General features: G+C 48.6%; 2 protein-coding genes across 3 annotated transcripts in view; one reads left to right on the top strand and one right to left on the bottom strand.

Moving 5' to 3' along the window:
* TXNDC16 (thioredoxin domain containing 16) overlaps positions 1 to 6,040 on the bottom strand; it is a 49,783-nt gene extending 43,743 nt beyond the window's left edge. For both annotated transcript variants that reach the window (XM_062577739.1, XM_062577737.1), the window contains exon 1: positions 5,311 to 6,040. The gene's annotated coding sequence lies outside the window, so the exon portion shown is untranslated. The remainder of the gene's footprint in view (positions 1 to 5,310) is intronic.
* A 593-nt stretch (positions 6,041 to 6,633) lies between these two features.
* On the top strand, positions 6,634 to 23,061 carry GPR137C (G protein-coupled receptor 137C). Its single transcript, XM_062576449.1, has 7 exons — positions 6,634 to 7,009; positions 14,133 to 14,176; positions 14,957 to 15,185; positions 18,272 to 18,421; positions 18,985 to 19,107; positions 19,246 to 19,361; positions 20,146 to 23,061. The coding sequence occupies exons 1-7, from the start codon at positions 6,647 to 6,649 to the stop codon at positions 20,315 to 20,317; spliced, it is 1,197 nt and encodes a 398-aa protein (XP_062432433.1). The 5' UTR covers positions 6,634 to 6,646; the 3' UTR covers positions 20,318 to 23,061.
* The last annotated feature ends 476 nt before the right edge of the window (positions 23,062 to 23,537 follow it).

Raw genomic sequence — 23,537 nt, 5'->3', positions numbered from 1 at the left:
ACTTCTGGGAATCAGCCGCTTCCACTGGCTAGCTCTGCTTTTCCACCAACACTTAGTAAAACACTAAATATCTTCCCTCGTTATATATTAATGTTTTATCTCCCTTCAGATGGGAACACAAGGACTCAGATAAACAGATGAGCTACTCTGTTTCCTTCCTCTTTGGAGAGTGCAAGCAAAGCCTTTGAAAATTTTGACTTTACTGTCCATTTAAATTCAATCTGTACCAAAAGGGCTGTCAGCTCTCTCCTCTCACTGTATCATCCAGTAAGTGCATCCTAGTTCAGATTAAAAACTAGGGCCTTATCCTACATTTGTCATCATCTATTATACAGTATGAGAAGGGAAGGTCAAGAGGAAGGAAGATAGGAGATGTCAAGGGAGATGCTGCTCCTAAAGCAATGACCAGGACACAAGTGCAAGAAAGATGCTGGTGGCTCATTGAGGGTACTGGCTGTGCTGTGCTAGGCCCACTTCAGACCTGTAGGCTTAAGGGCTTCCCAGCAAGTCTGGGGATTTGAACATTCCTCTGCAGTCAAGACGAAGCCTGATTTTACCCAGCTGTAAAGCAGGATCAATGTCCCAACAACATCACAGAATTAAGAGCAGTCTTTAAAGCATTCAAAGCTTGGTGATGGAGCACTGAAATTGTTCATCTGGGGATGGGGGGAATCACCAGGATTTTAAGAACAGGCTGGACAAACCTGTCATTTAAGATACTTAGAGCTGGTTGAGCATGGGTGCAAGGGAGAAACCTCTGAGAGCCCCGCCAGCCCCATTATCCCCTGTACTTCCTGTCTGGCAGTGTCAAAGCTCACATCAGGTTCAGAGTGTCGCAGTGTGCCCCACCAGAGACACTCTGCTAGAACTGTGTAGTGACTGGGTACCGAAGTAGTCCCATACACAATGACAGCTCCACGTGGATGTTTAACATTGCCATCATTACCCAGCTTTCCAGACTCAGTCTTTGCAAGAATATTTGGCTTTTAGGCCATAGCCTGTGTTACCTCTCTTCCATCAATGGAAAATTAACACCATGGGGTTGGAAATAGCTAGAATTCTGTACTGCAGCCACTTGTAGGATTACCAGGCATGCCTGAGAATCAGCTTCCTTGTGCAAGAGTGACTCCCAGGCAAAGGATCTCCCCAAGAGCTCAAGAGCATCCAGGGAAGAGGCTGTGGGTAAAACTTCTTCATACTCTAGCAGATCTCTGCTGATAGAAAAGCACCTTCGCTGCCATAGGCAACTGGCACAAATTACAGCCATACTCTGGCAGCTTTCACTCAGGGAAGGGCTCTGTCACACTGCTGGGAAGCACTTAAGCCCGCAGGCCATGGGGCACCCTAGCACAGCATAGCCAAGATGCAAAACCCGGCTCATGTTTTCACTCTCATTCCTTCCACAAAGAGACAGGTGAAGTGGTAAAAACATCTGTAGATGACTTGGAATGAATCCAAATACAACAGAGACACAGCATAAAATTTTGTGTTGGCATAAATTGCCTGTGTCACATCAATTTTGCTTGGGAATCCCACTGCCAGTGAGCAGTGAAGGCCAACTGCTCCACTAGGGGTGATGAGTTGGAAGCATAGTAATAACATTGGCACAAGCAGTGATCTCACTGATAAAGAGCTGGGATGCAGAGCAGCATGTCTGGGTCAGGATCAGGGCCACAGACAACAGCCAGGCAACCGAGAAACCAGCAAGTCCATAGTGATGAGGCAGGTCCTAGGTCAAACCAGGAAGCCAAGCCTGTGAGCCTGGGTCAGGGTCAGAATTGCAGAGGTAGAGCATCAGCACTGACACAGCTGCTGCACAGCTGCAATGTAGCACAGGCAGCAGCCAATGGTAAAGTCTCAGCTTAAAAGCAGTTCCAAAGGGAAAGAAGAGACAATCCACCGCTTCTAGCTTTCTTCACAACAACTCTTACCCGGGAAGGAGCTGACGTTTGAATCAGCCAGCTAAATCCTCTAACTTAACCAAATTAACTCCTAGAAGAGAACGTGCTTTAGGCCCTGTCACCTACAGCAATAACCACGCGCTGAGATCCCCTCAGTCACCTCCACTCCAGAGACCCTCCTGTCAGGTCCTAGCTACCCCACAGAAGCCCCAGTTGCTACCACCCTCCACAAGCAGGTCTAGATCCACATCCTTATGTTTTGTGGGCTTCCTTGAGTCATCCTCACCTCCTCTGTAGAGACTCTTAAGCAGAAGTCTTCCTCTAACTCTTCTTTCATTCCTGGCTGCCAGTATTTATTACTGAGGAAGCTGTAGCTTGTTTCATTCCAAGGAGGGTGATGAGAAGTATTTTTTTTTAAGATTCACAAGAGAAGGGAGAACCAACGCCAGACCAGAATCATGGTCTGCGCAGCCACATAGGAACTGTCTCCCTCACCCACTGGCCTCCCTGAACCCAGCCTACCCTGGGTTAAGAAGAATGAGAGCTTCTGCTGGAGAAACACCACCAGCCTGGACTCAAACACTGCCAGAGCAGAAAATCTACCACATTGTCCAGTAAAGTATTTTTCTCCCAGAGATTAATTACTCTCTTGCAAAAAGAATACACTTTATTTATGATCTGAATATGTTGCACTCCTGCTTCCCCCTCATTTTATTTCATTATAGGTATCTTTCAGACTGCAGAGCCCTCAGCAAATTTTTACTCCCTAGTAGACAATCCTAAACCATCATAGAGTCACCTCAGCCTTTCCTGTGATGATCAATACAGACTCACTCTGCGAATGGTTTATTATTAAGCTTTTTTTTTTTTTTAATCACTTCACTTGCCTGCTTTCCATGTCCTTTTGGCACCAGCTAACCCGTGCTCTGCCCTCCAAAGTTGACTGGCAGAGGGATCACATGACAACCCTCAAATCCGCTCAGGACTGACTCAACTCAGTTACCTACAGAAGGCTAAATGGGCCTGAAGCACTCTCTCTGGTGTGGCTGGATCCCCCAGAACACACATGCCTGCTGCTGCAGGCAAGGGTAAATTGCAAGCACGAGCATCCCATTGACTAGCCAGTCCCACAGCTCTTCTGAGAGCTACTGCAGGCTTATTAACAACCTTCCTGCAGGTTTATCCACAACCTTTCTGTACTGTACACAGGTTTCTTCTAGCGGCTGCAGAAAATTTCTATGAAAACCTCTCAGATCCAACCTTCTGTTCACTAGATCACACATGAATCCCTCTAGCCACACATGACTACCTGATTAGCAAGCCTTTCCCAGGATCCCAGCTTTGCAAACTGGTTCCCAGCTCAGCAAACATGGGGTCTTTATGCAGAGATGTCTGACTTCAGATTTGCCATCATTACATGTACCAAACTTGTTTGCAGTCACTTTGGCTGGACATGGAGACTGTCACTACCAGTGTATTCTCTGCAAACTCATTTTCTCCTAAGGATATGATAGAGTGATTCTTCAGGACCACAGAAACCATCCTTGGGATCTCATTAAAGCTCATCTGAGTGGACAACGCTGATTCTCCACTGACAATCCACTGATTATCTAGAACTGTCAGCCTGCTGCCACTTCACTGATTGGGGGTTAGGTTTGTCTTGTGACCTCTGAGTTTTTAATCCAACAAAAGATCATGCAACTCCAAGTCATATGCCTGACAGCCATCAATGTATATCACAGCAACACTTTTATCATGGAATATTTAAGACCTTTTTTTTCCTGGGTGAGGTTATGTGTTAGTTTTACAGAATCCATTGTCTTATAATCTAAGCTGACCAGCAACAACGTTATTGCCTTCCTCACTGAATATTGCATTATTTTGCATAGATTTCATCACAGGCTCCCCTTTCCTGATAATCTTTGAAAGAATGGCCAGGACCAGCATTCTCCTAATCAACTGACAAATCTTATTAATTCACTGAACAGTTTGGCTTGAACAGAGAGCTCATCGGTCAGCTTTTTTCAAAACTTCTGGATTCAAGTTCTCTGAACCTGCTGTTTTCAATAAAATCAAAAAGTGGCTGTTTGCCAGTCTCCTGAGTTGTTACAAGGCTGAGCTGGTCACACTCACTCACAACCATGGGACCGAAATATGTACTGATCATTTCCACCCACCTCTTCCCCCCAGTAACCTGTGGGGAAGACACATGTTACAGCCTGTGACTGGAAGAAGTCACTTTATCTTCCCTCCCCTGCCCTGCCAGCCCCATTTAGAATGGTGCTCCCTCATCAGGTACTGTTACAGCTTTGATCCTACAATCACATGATGCTTATACCTACACTGAGTATACTGAAAAGCTTTCCAGTCACACTGCCCATGCTGGGAACCCAGAACACACCCCTTATACTGCTTCTAGAGAAAACCTAGTCAGTGCAGCAGTATTTATCCAGCATTTAACCACAAACACTGCTCCAATCCAGAAAACTGACAGGTCTTTTGTGCACAGACAGATAAACTTTTTACTAATAGCATTTTAAGGATGCTGCAGACTGCTATGTAACCAGTCTGCTGCACAAATCAGCGCCAGGACAGATCATGTGACTGGAGGCACATCTGGCACACTAAGTCATATGATAAGAGCTCCTCTCCGCCCCAGTAACACTTCCCCCAGTGTTTCCCAGAGCCACTGCCTCTTCCTCAGTCTGTGAACCCACACACCAGACACGTCTGGCTTTCTGATCCCACATCAGGCAGGCAGGAGTCCTGGGGTGGGAGAAAGGCCCTGCTGTGTGCGTGTGAGATACAGGCCTGGAATAAGTAGATGAGGGTACCCATGGGGCAGGCTGTCATGGGCTATGGAGGCTGCATCTTCTGGCACAGGGAACCTTTTGTCTTCTCAGAATCATCGGCAAGGATGGAAATAACATTTACAACAAACTAAATCCTGGCCTGTTATCCAGCGTGCTATGTTTCCCTGCACTTTTCTGTGTGATACTCCCACGTTCCCCCTTCACAGTGGCCTTGCACTCTGTCCTGCTGGAGACACTGTAAAGTCAGCCACTTCTGTGCAGGTTTTGCTTTCACTTTCTCTTTCAGGTCCTACTTCCCTGGTACCCAGTAGCACCACAAAGCACCACACAACCTTGCAGAGTCCAGCAGCCACTTCTGTGTGAGGGGAAGGAAGACACACTCCAGCCCTGCCATGCCACCCACAACAGAAGAGGAGCATTTCAATGCCAGTGCATAGCTGACAGCCAACAACATCACCCACTGGTGTTCCCCAGTTGTCCTTTGCCTCCGTCTAGTCTGTCCCTAAGGCCCATCCTTCTGGAGACCCTGGAAAGCAGCGAGCTTTAAGGATAATATTACTGGGCAGCCTCTTATACAGCTTAGGTGTGTCACATACCTGGATCTCTGGGTGCTGGCTCCAGTGGTGGGATGAAGTGCTCCTCTCTTGTCCCTCCTCCAAAGCTGCTGGCAGTGTCTCACCTGTTAAGGTCTCCTGCAGGCCCCCCAGTGGTCTCTCGTGCTCTGTGGCCTGGCTGTATGGCTTGTGAGACAGCCTGGTTCCACACACTGGCAGATCTGTGCCAGTCCAGGCCTTCCAGTGATGGGATCTCCAAGCCTCTAGCTAAGATCTCTGAGCTGCTCTTGTGGCAATGGGGGTCTCTGAACTGCCCGCTTGTTTGCTATGATCTCTGAGCTTTCTCTTCAGCCATGAGGATCTCTACTGTACAGAAGAGCAGGTCTCTGAGCTACATTGAGATACCCCAACACTGGAGACCCACCTGCAGCTTAGGCACTGTGCTTCCTCGTGCACCCCAACACCTGCAAGAATTTCTCTTCCAGCCCTGTAACAGCAATGACACTTGCCTTTATAGACAGCAGATCCTCCTCTACAGCCGCAGGGATTTCTGAGCTAGACCTACAGCAACAAGGACCCCTAACTGTGCCCCTATAGCTGGACGGACCCGAGATCTGCCCCTATAGATAAGGAGATGCTAGATCTGCCTCTGTAATGGTGAGGAGCCCCGCCCCTACTGCTGTGGGGACCCCAGAAGCGCCCCTACAGCTGCAGGGACCCCTGTGGGGCCGCCCCGGCCCTGCCGCTGTGGGGAGCCCGGGGCCGCCGCTGTAACGGCCGCCGCTCGCGCCCCCCGCCCCGCGCGCGCCCCTGTAACGGCCGCCGCTCGCGCCCCCGCCCGCCCCGCGCGCCAATCAGCGGCGCGAGCCCGCGCGGCGCCGCGCGCTCCCTGCCTCCCTGCCTCCCTCCGGCGCGAGGGGCGGGGGCAGGAGCGCGGGGGGCGGCGCCTCCCGCCCGCCATCCGAAGCGGGCGGGCCGGGCCGGGCCGCGAGGCGGGCGGCGGCGGCAACCCAAGAAGCAAGAGGCGGCCGGGGAGGGGGGAGGGCCGTGAGTGACAGGCGGCGGCGGCCACTCCGCGCGGCGGATGGGCGCGGTGGGGGCGGGCCGGCGCGGAGCCAATGGGGAGCGCGCGCTGTCAGGAGCGAGCGCCTCAAATAATCGGGCTCAGCTGATTGTCCCTGGCAGAGAGTTGTTTGGCGGCGGGCGGGCGCGCGGCGCAGCGAGGAGGGCGGGCGCGAGTGGAGAGGGGGGCTCCCCTTTGTTGCATGGGGGTGTCCAGCCGGGGCTGAGGGGGAGGGGCCGGCGGGCGCGCCCTGCGCGCGGCGACCGTTGGCGGGCCGTTGGCGGGCCGTTGCCTCCCGCTGCCTCCCGCTGCCCCATGAGCGCGACGGCGGCCCTCGCTGAGGGGGCGGCCCCGGCGGAGGGGGCCGCCGTGCCCTACGCCGTGGAGCTGGGGCTCACCGTGCTCCACACGGCTCTCTACGCCGCCCTCTTCCTCTTCGCCTACCTGCAGCTCTGGCTGCTCCTCTACTACCGGGAGCGGCGGCTGAGCTACCACACGCTCTGCCTCTTCCTCTGCCTGCTCTGGGCAGCCCTCAGGACCACCCTCTTCTCCTTCTACCTGCAGAACTCCCTGCAGGCCCTCCGCCTCCAGCAGCCCTTTGCCCACTGGCTCCTCTACTGCCTGCCCGGCTGCCTACTCTTCTCCAGCCTCTGCCTCCTCAACCTCTATTTCGCTGAGGTAAGTTTGGGGGAGCCTCCTCCTCCCCATCCCCCCCCGCCGGCAGGAGGCTGGTGGCTCCTCTTCCCCCCCCCCCCCCGCCAGCCCTGTGCCCCCCTACAACCTCGGAGGTGTGCCCTGGAGCCAGGCTGTGGGGTGGGATGGAGCGGAGGTGTGCCCTGACGCCAGGCTTCCTGGCGGAGGGTGCTCGGAGGTGTGCCCTGCATGTCGCTCTTAGGGTGAGATGAGGAGGTTCAGAGACCTGCCCTGATTCCAGGTCTGGGGAGGAATACCTAAAAATGTGCCTTGCTGCCACACTTGAGGGGTTGTGTGTGTGTGTGGAGGTGTGCCCCTCATCCAGGCTTGGGGCTGGGGGGGGGTGCAGAGGTGTGCCTTGAATGCAGGCTTGGGGTGGCATGGGGGATACAGAGAGATGCCCTCAATCCTGGGGGGTGGGGAGGGGGAATGTGGAGATGTGCCCTGCCTCAGCTGGGAACTTCCCCTTGTCAACCCTGCAAGAGGTGACAGTGCCAAGGGACCCTCTTGGAGGGGCTGCTTTGCTTATTTTTAAGTTGATTTCTCCTTTTCTAAAGAGGACCAGAAAGTGGCAGCAGCAGGGGCTGCTCTGGCCTGGAGTGATGCCAACCATTACGTCACCAGCTAGAGCCTCTTCTGCTATTGTTGCTGCGCTCCCTCCTTCTCTCCATCTCTCTTCTCTGCTATGAACTGGGCTTGTTGTTCTGCAGCTTGTTGTCAGACAAAAAACCCAGCGATCCCCTTTGCCTCCCCAAACAACAGCCTAGGGCTGGAGAGGTGGGCCCCTTTCTAACAAAAAGATTGCTTCTGGGACAGAGCAGAGCTGCTTGTTATTGTTGCTGGTCTGTATTCCTCTTTCTCTGGGTTTCCTTATCACTTGTTTTGTGCTGTTTTTTAATTCTCCTTTCTGTAGTCATTTCACTTGTTTTTCTTTATCTATTGAAGCCTGAGCTGCCTCCTCCCCTTCCTCCTATGAATATTTTGTTTCTGCTCCAGTTTCTCATGAGCAGCACTTTGCTTGCCTGCCTTCCAGTTTGGTGACTTGTTTCATAAATAGGCAGCACTTTTCCTTGCAGCTTTGTTGTTGTTGTTCAGATTCTTTGCTCTGCAGCTCTCAGCTGTTCACCAGCCTCACAAAGGAATCGCTAACACACAGCGAAATCGCTTTGTTGCTCCAATGTGTCATTGATAGGAATTATGATTTCATTTTCCCTAGGACATCAACATTCTCATGATAATGTGAAATTTGGAGTAATTGGGTTGTTCAGCTGTTTTGGTTCTTCCCCCTCCAACATAAACACCTGGAAGCTGGGGTAAACTGCCTGGTCCAAAAGCTGTCAGTGTTAGATGCACTGCCTATCAAGCAGTAGCAAAATAACAAATGCTACATAGTGTGCACAATCTATCTTGCCTGTTAAAGTCTGACCTATCAATTGTTCTAACTAGTAGACGTTTGTGTCCTTGAAAGGCAAGCTGAGGAGGGGGACCTCAAGTTCTCTTGCAGTGAAGTGGCAGGATTTTTGTGTTTCTCTAAGTCACTGGACTTGAGCAGGTTTGCAGAAAAGGCTCCTTTAAAGTGAAAGTAAATTCAAACTGATTTTCAGGCTTCCCTTGCTCCCGCAATATCTGTTTTGCAATAGACTCTCTGGCTGGGTATATCCCCTTTTCTTTCTTGAAAATCTTGAGCCAAGGGAAATCCTGCCTGAAGAATCTGGAGTGGGAAGGGATTAAAATGACTTATGGAAATGGGTATGCATACTTAGTTACAAAGAAAGGTCTCACATGGCCATCCCGAGGAGGATGGATGTCCAGCACTTGGTGAGAAAGCTGTACTTGTCTGTAGTTGATCTCGTGTTTGGCAGTGGAGAGCTAGAGCCTCTGAGATCTGGAGGAAGAGTGCAGCTAGATGGACTAAAAGCCTTTGCTGTTCTTCTGGCTTCCATTTCAATGAAAGAAACAAGGCTGAATAGTGATGTTTGGCCTCCCCTGCTTGAAAAGCAGTCTGATAAAACTGGCCTATCCTTCCCTTGACAGAAGGGTGCCATGTGTTGGTGGCTAACTGATAAGTCTGGTTTGGCTCTGTTCAACACTTAAAGCACAGAAGTCATAAAGTGGGTTTAGGACATAATTAAACAAGAGCTGTCACTACCTGGAGAAAAAACTGCTGTGGACCCACAGCAGCTTTCAGTCTAACTAAAGTGTTCCAGGATCTAGAGGTGGTTGGTACATTCAGTGGTGTGACTTCAAGAACCTACTATGGATGGTCCATTTATCTTTAATGCTTATGGGTCAATTGCCTGCAACCTTTAGAATACCAGGCTTCTACTGCTCTTGAGGTAGCATCTTGGTCTTAGAGTTCTTCAGATACAAACTTAGGTTTGTATGCTGAAAACCTGGCTAGTTGTCTTTGCACATAGGAAATGTGGCCTGGAGTGTGTTATCTTAGCTAATCTTACTTATCCTATGGAGATTCTCAGGCTACGTACAAGCTGAGGATGAAATGGTGCTGAGTCGGGGAAGAGCTTCAGGAAACAACAAAAACCCATGGAGAACTAGCACTATATTGCATACTCTCCTGTGCTGGGAATGAAATTCAATCTAGTAGAACTGTTTATCATTCCTTTTCTCTGTGGGGAGAGACTCCTATTTCTTTTCCCTCTTGACCCAGGGAATCCCTGGGGGGACATGACATGGAGGCTTTACAAAATGCATCTTTGGCAAAGAGGGTTTCTACTGTCACTACCTTAGTCCTACCTGGAACATCAGGAGGTGCAATGCCTTTTGGTAGGGAGTGTTTCTTCCTCTCTACTTCTAGTAAGAGTCTTCCAGTTCCTGCTTCTCCAGATCATTGCTAGGAATGCAATACCCATGACTCTAGTCACAGTTAGCTTCATCCTGACCCTCTTTAAATACCTTCTCAGACATTCTACACTCTTGTCTCACTTGGGGGTGAGCAATTCTGTGCAGCAATGAGTAAGGCCTTCTGATGGGCTGCTCTGTCAGACTGGTGTGGCCATAACCCTTAACCTGCCTGGGTTTCTTTAAGTGCTTCATCTGATTAGATGATATCAGCCTCTTTCATCCTTTGTTGCTCTAATTGCACTGGAGCAGACATGCCTGGAAACAGTATCCAGCCTGGGTGCTGTCTGTTCTTGCTGCCCTGCTTCCAAGGGTGCAAGCTTCTTCTCTTTTTGAGAGGAGAGCTTGAAGAGCCTCCATTAGTCCTTGTACTCTTCCACCTTTTTCATCTAGTGGACATCTAATATATGTCTTGTCCATGCTAGTACCATGGCCTCAGAGGATCAGCTGGCAAGGGGTCACTTAAACTTAACTTTGTTCTGCAGTGAGTCCTGTGTGCGCCAGAGTTGCCAGATGAACAGATAGCCATGGAACTGGGGTACATGCCAGTTGTACCCTGTTTTTGGTGACATAGGATGATCCCAGCATTAGTGGTGTTGAGATCCTCATGGATGATCCATTTTTTCCTAAGGAGTTGGGGGGGGGGAAAACTGAAACACTGATGTAGAGTCCTGAAATGGTCTGTGCTGTGCTCTGATGCCTTGTACTGCCTTACTGTAGTGAGAGAAGGGATCCATTTTGATGCTCTTGCAACTGAGTGCTGTGCTTGTGTCCAGTGGGACTGCAGGCGGAATACAGATGTCTGCCTTGTATCTGCAGAAACTGAACTCAACTTCTTTTTGGAGCAAAACACTTCTCTCCCACTAGGGAGACAGTGACTGAAAGGTGTTAGCTATGCAAAAAGACTGGGGCTATACTTTGAGGTTCTCTGGGGATTTTTGGTTCTCCTGGATCTTCTAGGTCTTGGCTATGAGTGGTTATATCAAAATGCTACCTGGAGCTCAGCAAGGGCAGGACTAGGGACCTGACTTGTACAGGTACTAAAGCTGATCCTTAGAGCCATCTCTGGGATATAGGGATCTTTGAATTCATCATCTCTTCTTACCAGCTGTGACACCTCCCAGCACACCTTCTAAGGATGAGTGAATCTTAGCTAGTGTTCTGAAACATACCCTTAGCAAATTCACTTTCTGGGGTCAGTGATGTGAGCAAAGAACTTGGTTCTGTAAAATAGCTACTTTTGTCACAAAATAAAAGCCTCCAGCATCACAGGGAGCCTCCAGGTCTGTAGCTATTCTCAGTCTAGCTTTCTTTCCAAGTCTGCTGCTGATAGTAAGTGCTCAGAGGACTTGTGTCTTCAGAAAGACAGCTGCTGAGTATTGCTTGACTGTTGTAAAAGGTTTGCTTATGGGTAAAAATGTTCAGCCCTGTTGCTCTGGATTAGCATAGACCTCTCTTCACTTTCAGCAAGTAACTGTATATCATCTGGGGCTGGCCACCCAGCTGAATCAAAGGAACTGCTCGGTTTACCAGGCTTACCACTAGCAATGTAGTGCAATGCACTTGCTTGGGACAGAGCTCTGGATTTTCTATCCTGATAAAGGACAGAACTACTCCAAGCTTTCTATGCTGGCCTCTTCAGAGAGCCCTCTACATCAGCTGTCTTTGGGCTCAGAAAACAGAGTGCTGAAAACCTTGCAATACTATACCTTTGAGTTCTTGTTAAGATGATGTGAATGCTACCTGTGTCACATACTGACCCAGCCTCTGAAGAAAAAACTTGACCTTCAATGAGCTGTGCCTGTAACCAAAATGAAACCCAAAACTGAATAGTGAGCCCATTCCCTTCCTGAAGGGACAGGACTATATATCTGGGGACTAGTAAAAGCCCACGGCTGGTGCCATGGTCTCTCTGCTTTTCATAGCAATGGTTTGGATTTAAGTCTCGAATTACTCTGCACTGTAACTCTGAGACAACTTTGTGCTTTTGGACTGCCAGAACTCTCTATGACCAAGCTCTGGATACTTTTTCCACAAGGCTACTGCAACTGCTGAAGCCAATGTCTTCTGTTAGCCAGTGGCCTTTCCCTGCTCAGCTGAGGGTATTGTTCTCACTCAGCGCTATTAGTTGCAATACAACATACCAGGGACTTTTAGCTTGCACTGTGCTTGGGAGGCTGCAGTTGCACCAACTGAGTTGCTCTTCTGGGAGGTCGGCAGCAGCACAAACATCTCAAATGTGTTGCATAACTGGATGCTGAACCAAGAGGTTTCCCAGCTGGCTGGCTGCTTTGACACTCCTAAAGCACTTGAAACTTGAATGTAGCCCATGGGCAGATGTGTAGGGGAGAGGACAAATAATATTCTGAAGTATGACCAAACTCTCCTTTCTATGTCCAGGTTTTGTCTAACTTGGGTGAACTTTGGGGCTCTGTGTGGATTATGCCACTTTTTTCCCCCCCCTGTAATACTTCTGGCTACTATAGTCTAGGGCAGCAGGTTAGAGGGGTTGTGAGACTGCTTCTGAGGCATGGGGAACTAGATGCCTCTCTCTGCCTAGGTACTATGTCTTGCTCTCTGTTCTTAAGTGTTCTTTCAATTCTTCCCTCCAGCTGAGGAAGAAGACACAGACAGTGAGAACTAGCTGTAGGAACAGAGTTGCTGAAGCTCTGAGGTCTGATGTCTGGCATGAGGACTTTAAGTGCTTGGAATTTTATAATGTATCAGACCTTCAAATTTTGAAGTGTCTCTGGAAATTCTGGCAGGAGCCTGATTTCTGAAGCTTTGGAGTACCATTGCTACCTCAGTCCTGACAGGAAGATAGGAGCTGGGAGATCCTGTCAAGAATGAAAGCTGACCAAGAGTGCCTTGTAAGAGATGAGTGAACCTTCATTGCAGCCACAGTGTGGGAGCTAATGAGTCTGACTTCTTGAGGGAGTAGTGAAACCAAGCCTTTGCACTTGTGCAGTGATCAGATAGTGGCTTTACACTGACACCACAAGTGCATGTGTGCTGGATCTGACTAGCTGGCTGTTTCTACCCCTTCCTAAGTTTCTTCAAAGTCTCTGGACTTAGGACACAAGTTTTGTCCAAGACTGTGAACCTCTGTTCTGGGATCATTCGTGATGGGACCTGTACCAGGGTCCACATGTTTCAGAAAATGGAACTGTTCCTGTTATGGCTGTGCTGAGTCGGTGTCTGACAGAAGTGAACTCCATGTAGCTCTGCTAGTATGCTGCTTGCCTGCTGTTAGCGTCTACTGTGCTTGTGCTGACCACTGTGAACACCAGTGACAGTGACCTGTCACTGTCAGCAGCATCTCTGTGCTCCTGTATGAGCTGTGACTTGGGAGCATGCCTAATCTATCTATACTTTGAGTCTCGCCCCTGTACACTTAGCAAGAGCCACCCTTCAGCTCAAAGGAAAAGAGGCTTGTCCACTCCTACAGTCTGAGAGGCTTATGAGCCGTTGCATAGGAAGGATAGGTGCTTCAAAGTAACTGTTCAGCTTGAGTCTCCTAACACTGTGTGGTGAGGAGATTCACAAGGCCCTGACCTACTGCTGGACAAAACAGCTCTTGCTTTGAAGAGTGAAATAGTCTATGAATGACTCTGTCATCTAGTACACTAGTTTGGCAGGTGTGCCATACAACTTGATAGACTGGGCCTTTGGCCTCTGGAAGGCTTCCTTCTGTCTTGGTCACTTCTCAGGTGTATTTGGCCTACAGACATCTAAAGGGTGGAAGAACTAAGAAGCCTAAATGCTTGTTATTATCCACAGATCTTAAACTTTTATAGTGGACTGCAGGCCCAAAATCCAATACTAGAGGGCTATTTTGGATCAGCTTGTTGTCTTACTGAACAACAGCAGCTGAAGCAGTCTCCTCAAAAGGGACATTTTGGCTTGACTGAGGTCTTAAAATATGCAGGACAAAACAAAGTCAAAGTAGTACTGAGTGCTAAACTTGACTCCTTAGCTGTCCTTAGCTGTAGTATTAAACCTCATCACATCTGGGATGTTTAAATATGTTCTTTCTTACTGGACACCTACATTCAAACTCAGGTCTTTCAGAAAAAGGTACCAATCTTCCTTGCAAGTGGTTAAAACATAAGATTTGGTGTTAACAGATGATCTGTAGTCCTTCAACTTGCCCAGCTAGATGCTGGCTCTCCTGTTGTATACATCTTCCCTAAAGTGACTTACAGTTCTCCTTTAAATTTAAGTAATGCCATGCAAATTTTTCCCCTAGGTCATATTCAAAGTGAAATGTGCAGCTGAATTCAACAAGTACAAGTAAGTGACACTCTTCTAATCTCTCCTTCAAAGGCCGCCTAAGGTGGATTAATGTTCTAGTGCTAGGAATGGGAGTTCCAGATCCCCACTAAAACTGAGTAGAGCTTAGTCACAGCTCTGCTCTGACAAAGGATTGGTGCCATGCCTTGGAGCAGGACTGGTTGCTGGGGAAGTGGGTCAAGGATACAAAGGGAACTAATGTGTGTCTATACATTTCATTAGCAATCCAGTACTGATAGTGAAGTAGATAAACTCTCAAGGTCCTTCTGAGCTGTCCCACCTCTAGCAAAAGTCTGCCGGATAAGGTTTGAGCAATAGATGGGACTTGTTTGTATGGCCCAAGTGTTCCCCAGCCATTTCCAGGGAAACCCATAATGGAAAAATGTAAGCTTCAGTGGCTTTCAATAAAGAAGTTGCAGTGGTGTGATGAGTCATAGCTTATTGACTGAAGCTAATGCAGAGCTAGAGCAGCACTTAAAATCTGCAAGATAAGAACCTGACTGTCAGAAGATGAGTCCTATAACTCATGACTGCTTAACACAGCTCACACTAAACGAGAGCAGCTTCAGTAGAAGTACACAGCAGGCATAGGCTGCCAGCACAACCACTGAAACCTGCCAGAATACCTGTTCTTCATAGCAAGTAGAGCTCTGGACATGCTGGGAGGTCATCTTGCCCAATGAGATAGGAGGGTGGTAGAGAATGACATGATTCCTGAGCTGTGTGCATAAACTGATGTGAACTCTCTTTTTTTTTTTTCCTTATCTGCCTTTTCTCCAGGGTCCTGTTGTACCTGGGCTCTGTATTTACCAGCCTCCTCTTCCTAGTAGTGAACTTAACTTGTGCAATGCTAACTCATGGTGAGGTCCCAGAGAACCAGCTAAGATGGACAGTCCTTGCCCGTGCCCTAGTCAATGATAGCCTCTTCATCCTCTGTGCCATCTCACTGGCTTGCTGCATGTGCAAACTGGGAAAAATGTCTTCAGCAAATGTCTACCTCGAGTCTAAGGTAGGTAAATGCCTTGCAAACTGTATTGGAACTGTGCAGCTGTCAACTAGATTCTCAACTGGATCTGTGTGCTTAGTCAGAGCCACACTGACCTGGTGGGAATGGAGCTGCTCTTGCTCAAATACTCCTTGAATGGAGTATTCCTTGCCACCATGGCAGTGGCAGCTTTTACTTATCTCTATAGATGGTATGTGCTGCTGCTGTAGAAATTAGGTAACTTGTCTATGCTAGAGGACAGTGCTGTCTTCAGCTGTGCTGATGCAACAGAAGGCTTGGGAGCTGCTTATGCTTTTCTTCAGATTTAGAAGTTTATCTTAAGGTTTGGCTGGTGGAGAGGCTTCTTTCTTTAAGGAGCAGGAAATGTAGCTTCTGCAACTTATTGCCGTTAAGCACGGTAAGGTCTGCAGGGCACCAATAGCTCTGACAAATGTCGAACACAATCCTCTGCAAAGTGGATCCACCAGCAGTCTAGCTTGCTCAGGCTGCCTGGCTTGCTTGAGCCAGAGACAGTGCTGACCTGTACTGCTTGAGATGAGCATCCTGAAATGGGAGGAAAAGCTGCTGTAGGACCTGCCTCTGAGACTGAAGGATAGGTGAGGGTCTGAACATACACTTCACTACCTGCTGGAGAAGATCTGGGTTTGAGCCATCAATAGCCTCATCTTGTCAGACAATAGGCTGCAACTAAGTGAGCACCTGAGCTGCCCTCTTCCTCTGAAGCCACATCAGTTCTGTCAAAAGCAATGATTCCAAGGTGGAGACCTGGCCTGGTGAGAAGGACGGAGTGCAGTCTCTTGATCAGCCTGAAAGTATTTCTAGAGTAACTTCAGCATCTGATGAATGTGGTCAGGCTCAGGGAAGCCAGCTGTCTGGCTGTGATACCTTTGAGCTAGTGCCTTTTCCCAATAATGCAGCTTCTTACCCTGCCTGTCCTGAACCATCTCTTTCCAGCTGTCAGAAATTCAGGACTCTGGCCTCCTATGAAGACCCTTTCTCTAGGGTTTTGAAAAAGGTAACTGTGGTATGAGCTTAGAGGCCTGGCCCTGCCTGGCTCAGGCAAGAGGCTGCAAAGCACCCCAAAGGTGGTTGGATGCTTCTTTCTCACTCAGGAAGGGGATGAGAAGGATGAGACTGTCTTGCAACAGACTGCTACAAAAGTGCTCTGGATCCAAACAACTGTTTTTTCACTGGCTGGAGGAATCTTCTTGCTCATTAGCAGGTCATCTTTAGGACTGCTCAAAGTGGCTACAGTCTACTGCCCCTTGCCTTAAAGGGGGCAGCTGGCACTGGCTGGGGTTGAGTGAAAGCTGAGGAGCTGCCAGAGCTATGCTATTGAGGTTGAAGCTGAGGGTTTATGTGGGAAAAGTCTGGCCCTCTTAGGAAGTGGAGGGCATCTGCAGTTGCCAAGAATCTAGGGAGTGTGGGCTGTAGGCAGCCAGGGCTGGATGCCTAGCTGGCTCTTACAACTGTCCACAGAAACTGCAGATTGCAGCAGGGTGATCTGAAGTGAGACAGAAGCTGTTCAAAGCTTTGCTTACATGGGACAGATCTTCAGCTCTAACTGGCTCTGGACACTAACCTATCAAGTTCACCCAGCAGTGATTTACTGATGTAGTGACTTCCTTTAGTCATGTGCCTGAGGCTGCCTTTAGGGCCTTGCTCTTGTACATATGCTAGAGAAGACAGATCTTCCCCTGAGTGCTCAACCTGACTGTCTGGGAAGAATCTCTTGCATTTAACTGATGTCTCCCTTCCCTGCCTTGGAGGCATCCCCTGACTTAAAGCACTGTGGAGAAGCTGCAGAAATAGGGTGGGGATGAGCAGGAGTGTTATACAAATGTCTGAAATGGTGCCCTGTCTGCTGAACTCCAGCTGTGAATCTGGTGACTGTCAAAGCAACATAGCAAGGCTGGAGGGGGGGGGGCAGTAACACTGCCACTTTCACCACTGAATGTGGGAAGGTTTTAAAAGCCACTTGAGAAGCAGGCTCTGCTATTGGGCTGGTGCCAGATCCTATGCTGTGGTCATTGCCTGCTGAAGACTATTGCTTCACTAGCCTTTCTGCCTCTAATTCTGTTGCCCTGAATAGCAACGACTCAGCTGACAGCACTAGAGCAGGCTGTAGTGTTGTGCTTCAGTGGTGTCACAAGGACTTGTGCACTTTTTAGTCACTGCATCTTGCTTAGATTTGTTTGCCTTTGGTTTCTACCATGCGGTGACTTATTGCCTACCAATAGCTGTTAAAGAGCTTTACAGGTGTATTCAGCAAAGAAATAACACTACTGGAATATCTGCAAATATTTCTCAAGATCTTGCTGAAGCTCCCATTCCAATGGCTACTTCTGCAGGAGATACATTGATGTTGGAGTACCTCATGGGCAGCTGTCCCTCTGTCAGGCTTGCTTCTAGGATGTGGTGGAGAAAGGTCTTCACCAGCATAAGGCAGCTAACAGAAGGCAGAAGTCCCTCAATGTCTATCATCAGATATCAACATAGCATGCTGCTCTGTGTAGAGCAAAGCCTGCCTTGTTCCGCAGAAGCTCTGGAACTCTGATACTGGATCTCCTCCCTTTTCTCGAAGTTGTCACTCAAGCTATCTGGGCTTCTTTTCTAGGCATAGGCTGTGTTCAACACTTGTTGGGGTGCCCAGTTTCTGCAGGGTGAATGAGCTGTATGGGCATTGCTGCTGTAGAGTTGGTCAGGGTGTAGAAACAGCAAGATGACTCTTATTGGCTGTTGACTGGTCTTTTAGAGGTCACCACAGAAAGGCAGTGGGTGGGTTGCATCTCTCTGGACCACCGCTTTGAAGCTGACTTCCAAAATAACTTTGTTAGGTATAATCTATCAGGAAGATCCTGAGTGACTCTCTGCCCTGAGTCTTTCCTGCTCCCAGGCAGACACTGGCTGCATAGCTCTGCTATTGCAATGAACTCATCACATAAGGCTCTTAATGAGCTCTGAATATTTTAGCAACAACATACAAGTGTTCTAGGTCAGTCTTGTTTGCAGAGCTTCTCATGCATTTGGGGAAGGAAAAAAGCTTTGTAGGAAGATCTACATTAAAACTGGTTTCCTTTCTGTTCTAGGGAACATCTGTGTGCCAGGCTATTCTTGTCGGATCTGTAGTTGCTCTTCTGTATTCCTCAAGGGCTTGCTATAACTTGGTAGCTGTGGCCATATCTCCAGACGATGTTCCTGGTCCTTTTAACTATGGCTGGGACAGCCTTTCAGATAAGGTAAGTGTCTGTGTGTGGCAGAGCTTCACAATCCAGAGCTAGTAGTGAAGTGAAAAGGGGATACTTTACCTTCCTGTGAGAGCATATATAGGGGAAAGGAGATTATATGGGGTCTTGGCTTCTCTGTAGCTCCAGGTGAGCTGGATTTCTGCCTTCAAAAGCCCTGTTTCTCTCCACCAGAGCAAGCCTGAATCTTCCTCAGTCTGGCTGCTTTTTTTTTTTCAGGAGATATTGCTAGAACCTACCAGCTTTTACTGGGGGAAAGGAGGAACAAGTCAACAACACCAGAGAAGCAACAGTTAAAAAGGGATGGCTATATGCAAGGGAGAGCCCTTGAGGTGGGGAGGGAGCTTGCAATACTGTGGTAGCACACTGAAGAACTACTGTTCCTCCCTGGAAACAGTAGGAGCCAGATAAGGGTCACTGTGCTGGCTTGGGTTCCTGCCTTCGTAAGGATTTCTCTGCATTCCTAGTTCTCCTGTGCTATGTAAATGCTCACCTTCTGGAGCTCTGGAGCTTTGCTAATGGCTAGAGGTATTCAAACTTATGACTTCTGTTCACAGGTGCGTGTGGAAGTGAGCAGTGAGGAATATGTGGTGTTTGGAGTAGTTCTCTTCCTCTGGGAGCTGGTGCCAACGACGTTTGTGGTGCTGTTCTTCCGGGCTCAGAGACTGAGTCAGAACTTGGTAGGCCTGAGCAAGCTGCTTTAGCCTGAATACTCTTGTTCAGGGAGGAGCTCAAAGGTGTCTGGGGTGTGGGGATAAAGTCTTAGGAAGACAATTGGAAATGTCTTGCTACTGGTCTAACTCCTTTCTCTTTAATAGACTCCGGCAGGAATGGTCAATAGTCATAGTTACAGCTCCAGAGCCTACTTCTTTGACAATCCAAGGCGCTATGACAGTGATGATGACTTGTCACGGCTTGGGGCCAGAGAAGGCGGGTAAGCATTGTCCTGGGCACGTGAAAACACAGCTGCTGTTCCATGCTGTTCTAAGCAACAGGTTTTGACTTCCTGCTCTCAATCTTGGTATAAAAGTCAGTTTGGCCAAGGTAGATGGAGCTAGGAACCTTCTGGCTAAGCTTGGTTTTGCTCCTTAGCTGACACAGGGCTATTTTTATTGGATAAAAGTGACAGCTCTGGGAAGTGGATATCATGCTGGATGCACATAGATATATAGTAGCCACAGACATGAGGTCTCACCCGGGAAGGTTGATCTTGCTGGGATCCATCCATAGCTGGCGAGGGTAGAAGGGCTCTCAAAATGGCCTCCAGAGGAATTTCTCCACTCGTAAAGCAAAATAGTGAAGTGAAGTCCCAGGAGGTCTAGGAGGACATGTCCTCTAGAAGCCATCTGGGACAAAGCTCTGTAGAAACACTGGGATGGGGGAGGACGGGCTGGTGTCCTCAGCTAAACTGTAAGGGAAATTTAGCAGCGCTGTCTTTCACTTGCTGGTCAGGGATTTGCGCTCCTCATGCCCTGCGGCTTTAGTGAGGAGTTGAAGGTTCTGGTGGTTCTTGACCAGTTTTGCAAGGCCTGGTATGCCTTACACCTGTTTCTTCAAAGCCAGGTTCATTGAAAACATGATATCTGGATATCATAAATCAGAACCTACTTCTGCAGGCTTAGATGCCCTGCTTAGCCATGCAGACTAGCAGCAGTCTCCAAACTAAGAAATGGTCCTTCTCTTAAGAGTCCATGTTTGGTTTTTGTCTCTCTTCCCAGCTTGGCCACCCCTCAGTGCTCTGGCTGCTATGGGTCCCTGGCTGGGAACGACAGCTACGCGGTGGGTCCCCATCTCAGCGGAACTACTACAGACAGTGCCCCTTTGCTCTTTGCTGCAGGCGGCTCGGAGTTGAATAATCACCATAGCTCATGCCCTGCACCACAGAACTGAAGAGGCTGGAAGGGCCCTTTCTTCCTGAAGTGGCATTCATGTATAGGATTGTAAATCTGGTTTTCTCTCTTCCTCTTCCCTGAAGCATTTAACTCATCGACACAAACATTCCACTACCTGCTGTGGCCGTAAGCAGGACTGAACCTATGGCTGCAGGCAGTATGAACTGTGACTTTAAGGTACCATGTAGCAAAGTGAAGCTGAACTCTCTGGAAGCTTTTTCTTGGTCTGGTCTTCAAGTTGTTGGCAGCTAAATGCACCAGAGCTTCCTCACTAGAAAGAAACATCAAATGCATATTTGCACTTTTATCTGCACACTTGGAAGGAATGAATCTTGCTCAGACTGTGCTTGGTCTGAGACTGTTCTAGTTACTCTTTTACTTGCACATCTATAGCTGGGAGAGGCACTGTCTTCCTGCAAAGGTTGGAGCTTCTAGACATATTCCATGAAGTACTCTGCATCCTGACTCACTTGGGGGTGTGATGCTCTTTGTTAACTGAGCATGTTATGGGCAGGGACTCCTGCAATGAATGTTACAGCGTACTGTGCCATATTCACACCCTGCAGGGCTGATGCCTCTGGGCTGAGTGTGGTTTTGCTCTGACTGCTGGTCCTTGTTTCACCTGATTTGCTATACTACTCTGAGGAGTGTGGATTCAGAGCTAAGTTCAAAGCATACCCAGAGTGAAGGCCTTTAACATCTGAGACTGAGTGCTCCTGCTGGCATTAAGATCACTAAATTGTAACCAACCCACTAGATTATGGTGAAGGAAGAAGGTTGGCTAGGGCAGTAGCTGCTGTCAAGTGTTTGGGGGTAGGTGGGTTGGGGGTAAGTGTTAAGATTTTGTAGGCTGGCTTCTTCCAGGAAGGCTTAGGGATAGAGCTGGGTCAGTACAAGTGTGTGTGTGTGTGTGTGTGTAAGAACACATTTGACCAAAGTGCGTGTAAAACTATAATTACAAAACTATGATTACTCTACCCAATGGGTTGTGAGAGCTGTCTCGTTTCCTCCTCTTCACTCATGCCCCATGCCCAAGTATTAAGTTGCATTTGGCAGATAACCAAGCTTTTTAACCTGAGCAAATGTGAACTAACAGGGTCCCCCACTAAGGTGGAAGAGGGCTCTGGTTGTGGAGACAGCATGTGTTGTGTGAGGGAATTGGGAAGCTGCAGAAAACTGGTCTCTGGGGTTTGTTCCCCTCCCTCATCTCTGACTGTTCCCTCCCATGCCCTTGAGCAGGCCACAGGACTTGTCACCAGTGCTTCATGGTGTACATGACTTGAACATGCTGGGTCACAGTTTGGGAGGATGTTGATTTCAAAGTCACTTTCTGTTTCTCTTCAGCTAGCCAGAACAGGCAAGTTTAGACCTGGCCCATAGCTGTGTAGGCTCTTGGAGACTAGAAGACTTTGCATTTAAGACTTCATGTTACTCATGGCTTGTTTCTGAGCCCTGTGTGGGCAGCTTTGGACACATGCTTAGATGGAGTCACTGGTCCAGGGGGGACAGCTGCTCTGTCTCTGACCTCTTAGTGAAAATTTGAACTGGAACTGCTTACCTGTCTGGAGCTGCTCCTGCTGTTCAAACAAGCAAGTCTAACACTGAAAGCTTGAATTCAGATCCTGCTGGGGCAGGGACTCAACTGTATGGAGTGGTACTAAGCTGGCCTGGCTTTGTGGGTTGGGGATGCTGTGGGCTGGGTGCTGGAGGGACTTTGAGGCAGCCTCAGTGTCTACAGCTGCATGTGAGAACATGCAAGTGCTGGGGCAGCTCTGACCTTTTCTCACTTGCTGTGTGCTCACTGGTATATCCTGGTCAACATATTAGCCACCTTGCTTCTACTGAGCTAGATGTCACTTGTCACACTGAGAACACTGTGTCCCTCTGTCTGATCCCCCTGGTCCTGGGCTGTGCTGGCTCATGAGCCTGTACATGCTAACCTGCTTTACTCTTGCTGCCCCAAAAGAGGAGTGACCTCTGCTTCTGTTTAGAGAAGGCTCTGAGACAGTGATTTTTCACTGCATCCCTCTTGCTCTCATACTTGACCCAGAGAGCTCCACCATGACTGCTGTGGCTTTCCTGGCTGCTTAATCTTACATGTTGTAAGAGACCTGTCCTCTTGCATTGGCTGGGATACAGAAACAGGTTGCTCCATCTCAATCACTGCTTGACTTATGGCAAAGCTAATGAAGGACTTGGGCTCCATGTATTGCCCTTCTCCCATAAGTCACCAAAGACGATAAGTGACGCTAGCGGCCCCTGTTCTTGCTTAAATTCCAAAGCACTAGGAGCACTTTAAGATTTTCTTGGAGGGAAGGGAGTGTAGTGCAAAAAATAATAATAAATTTAAAGGGCTACAGGCTCATTGTTCATATTGCACTGAAGCACATAACACCAATATGATCTTCCTGGCATTAGGATCACAGGTCGGGGCAGTGAGTCTCGTTGCTAAGTGTACTCATGAGTGACTGGCAAAGTGTTTTGGTTTTATTCATTTGTACGGATGGCCGTTAATTTCAAAACTGACAGCTCGTGTTGGAGCTGATCTTGTGTTTTACTGAAGTAATTTATAGCTGAAAAGTACAATGACTTTTTTAATGCATAGTTGCCTTTCATTAAACTTTCTTTTTTTGGTATGGTTTAACAGTGTTTTGGCTTTGCAGTCGGGCAGCAGCTGGCTGCAACAGGAAGCTGTGGCCAATGAATGTACCTATTTGTTCTTCACTAAACTGTAACCAAGCACTACTATGTTGAAATAAAAAAAAAAAAAAGTTTCTGTGCTACTTTTGGAGGCCTGTCTGAGTTTTGCTCTGTGTGACTCAGCCCTGCCAGCTCCAGACTCACTCAGTACTGCAGTTCCTCTTCCTTGTCCCTGGCCAGAGGCTTAGTTTGCTATGCCAGCACAGGATACCTGGACAGTCTGACTGCTCTGCAGAGACATGCCTGGTAACTCATTAAAACTGCTTCTTGACAGGCTCTGAGAGCTGACTGGGACCTGGTTGAGCTTGTTCCTAGCCAGCAACTGGCTGCCATGAACCTAAACGCTGTGGCTGGTGCTAGTGGGACTGCAGCATCCTTGCAGATATCTTTCTGGGCTTAAATCTGTTTGGGTGGCTCCTGCTGCAGAAAGCTCAGAGAGGGGTTTTTGCAGTGGTAGCCTGCAGCTCCCCTTTACAGCTGTGGTTTTCTGGGGCTTGGCTGAAGGGCAGAGAGGGCAG

This window comes from Rhea pennata, chromosome 5 (assembly GCF_028389875.1).
Source record: "Rhea pennata isolate bPtePen1 chromosome 5, bPtePen1.pri, whole genome shotgun sequence".
In the NCBI taxonomy this organism is placed as follows: domain Eukaryota; kingdom Metazoa; phylum Chordata; class Aves; order Rheiformes; family Rheidae; genus Rhea; species Rhea pennata.
This window is presented reverse-complemented; position numbering and strand designations above follow the sequence as displayed.

Bases quoted from the DNA above. Each gene is read 5' to 3' on its own strand.
- GPR137C (XM_062576449.1), top strand. From the start codon at position 6,647: ATGAGCGCGACGGCGGCCCTCGCTGAGGGGGCGGCCCCGGCGGAGGGG. The intron at 19,108-19,245 runs GTAGGCCTGAGC...TCTCTTTAATAG, and splicing joins AGAGACTGAGTCAGAACTTG to ACTCCGGCAGGAATGGTCAA. The intron at 19,362-20,145 runs GTAAGCATTGTC...CTCTCTTCCCAG, and splicing joins CTTGGGGCCAGAGAAGGCGG to CTTGGCCACCCCTCAGTGCT.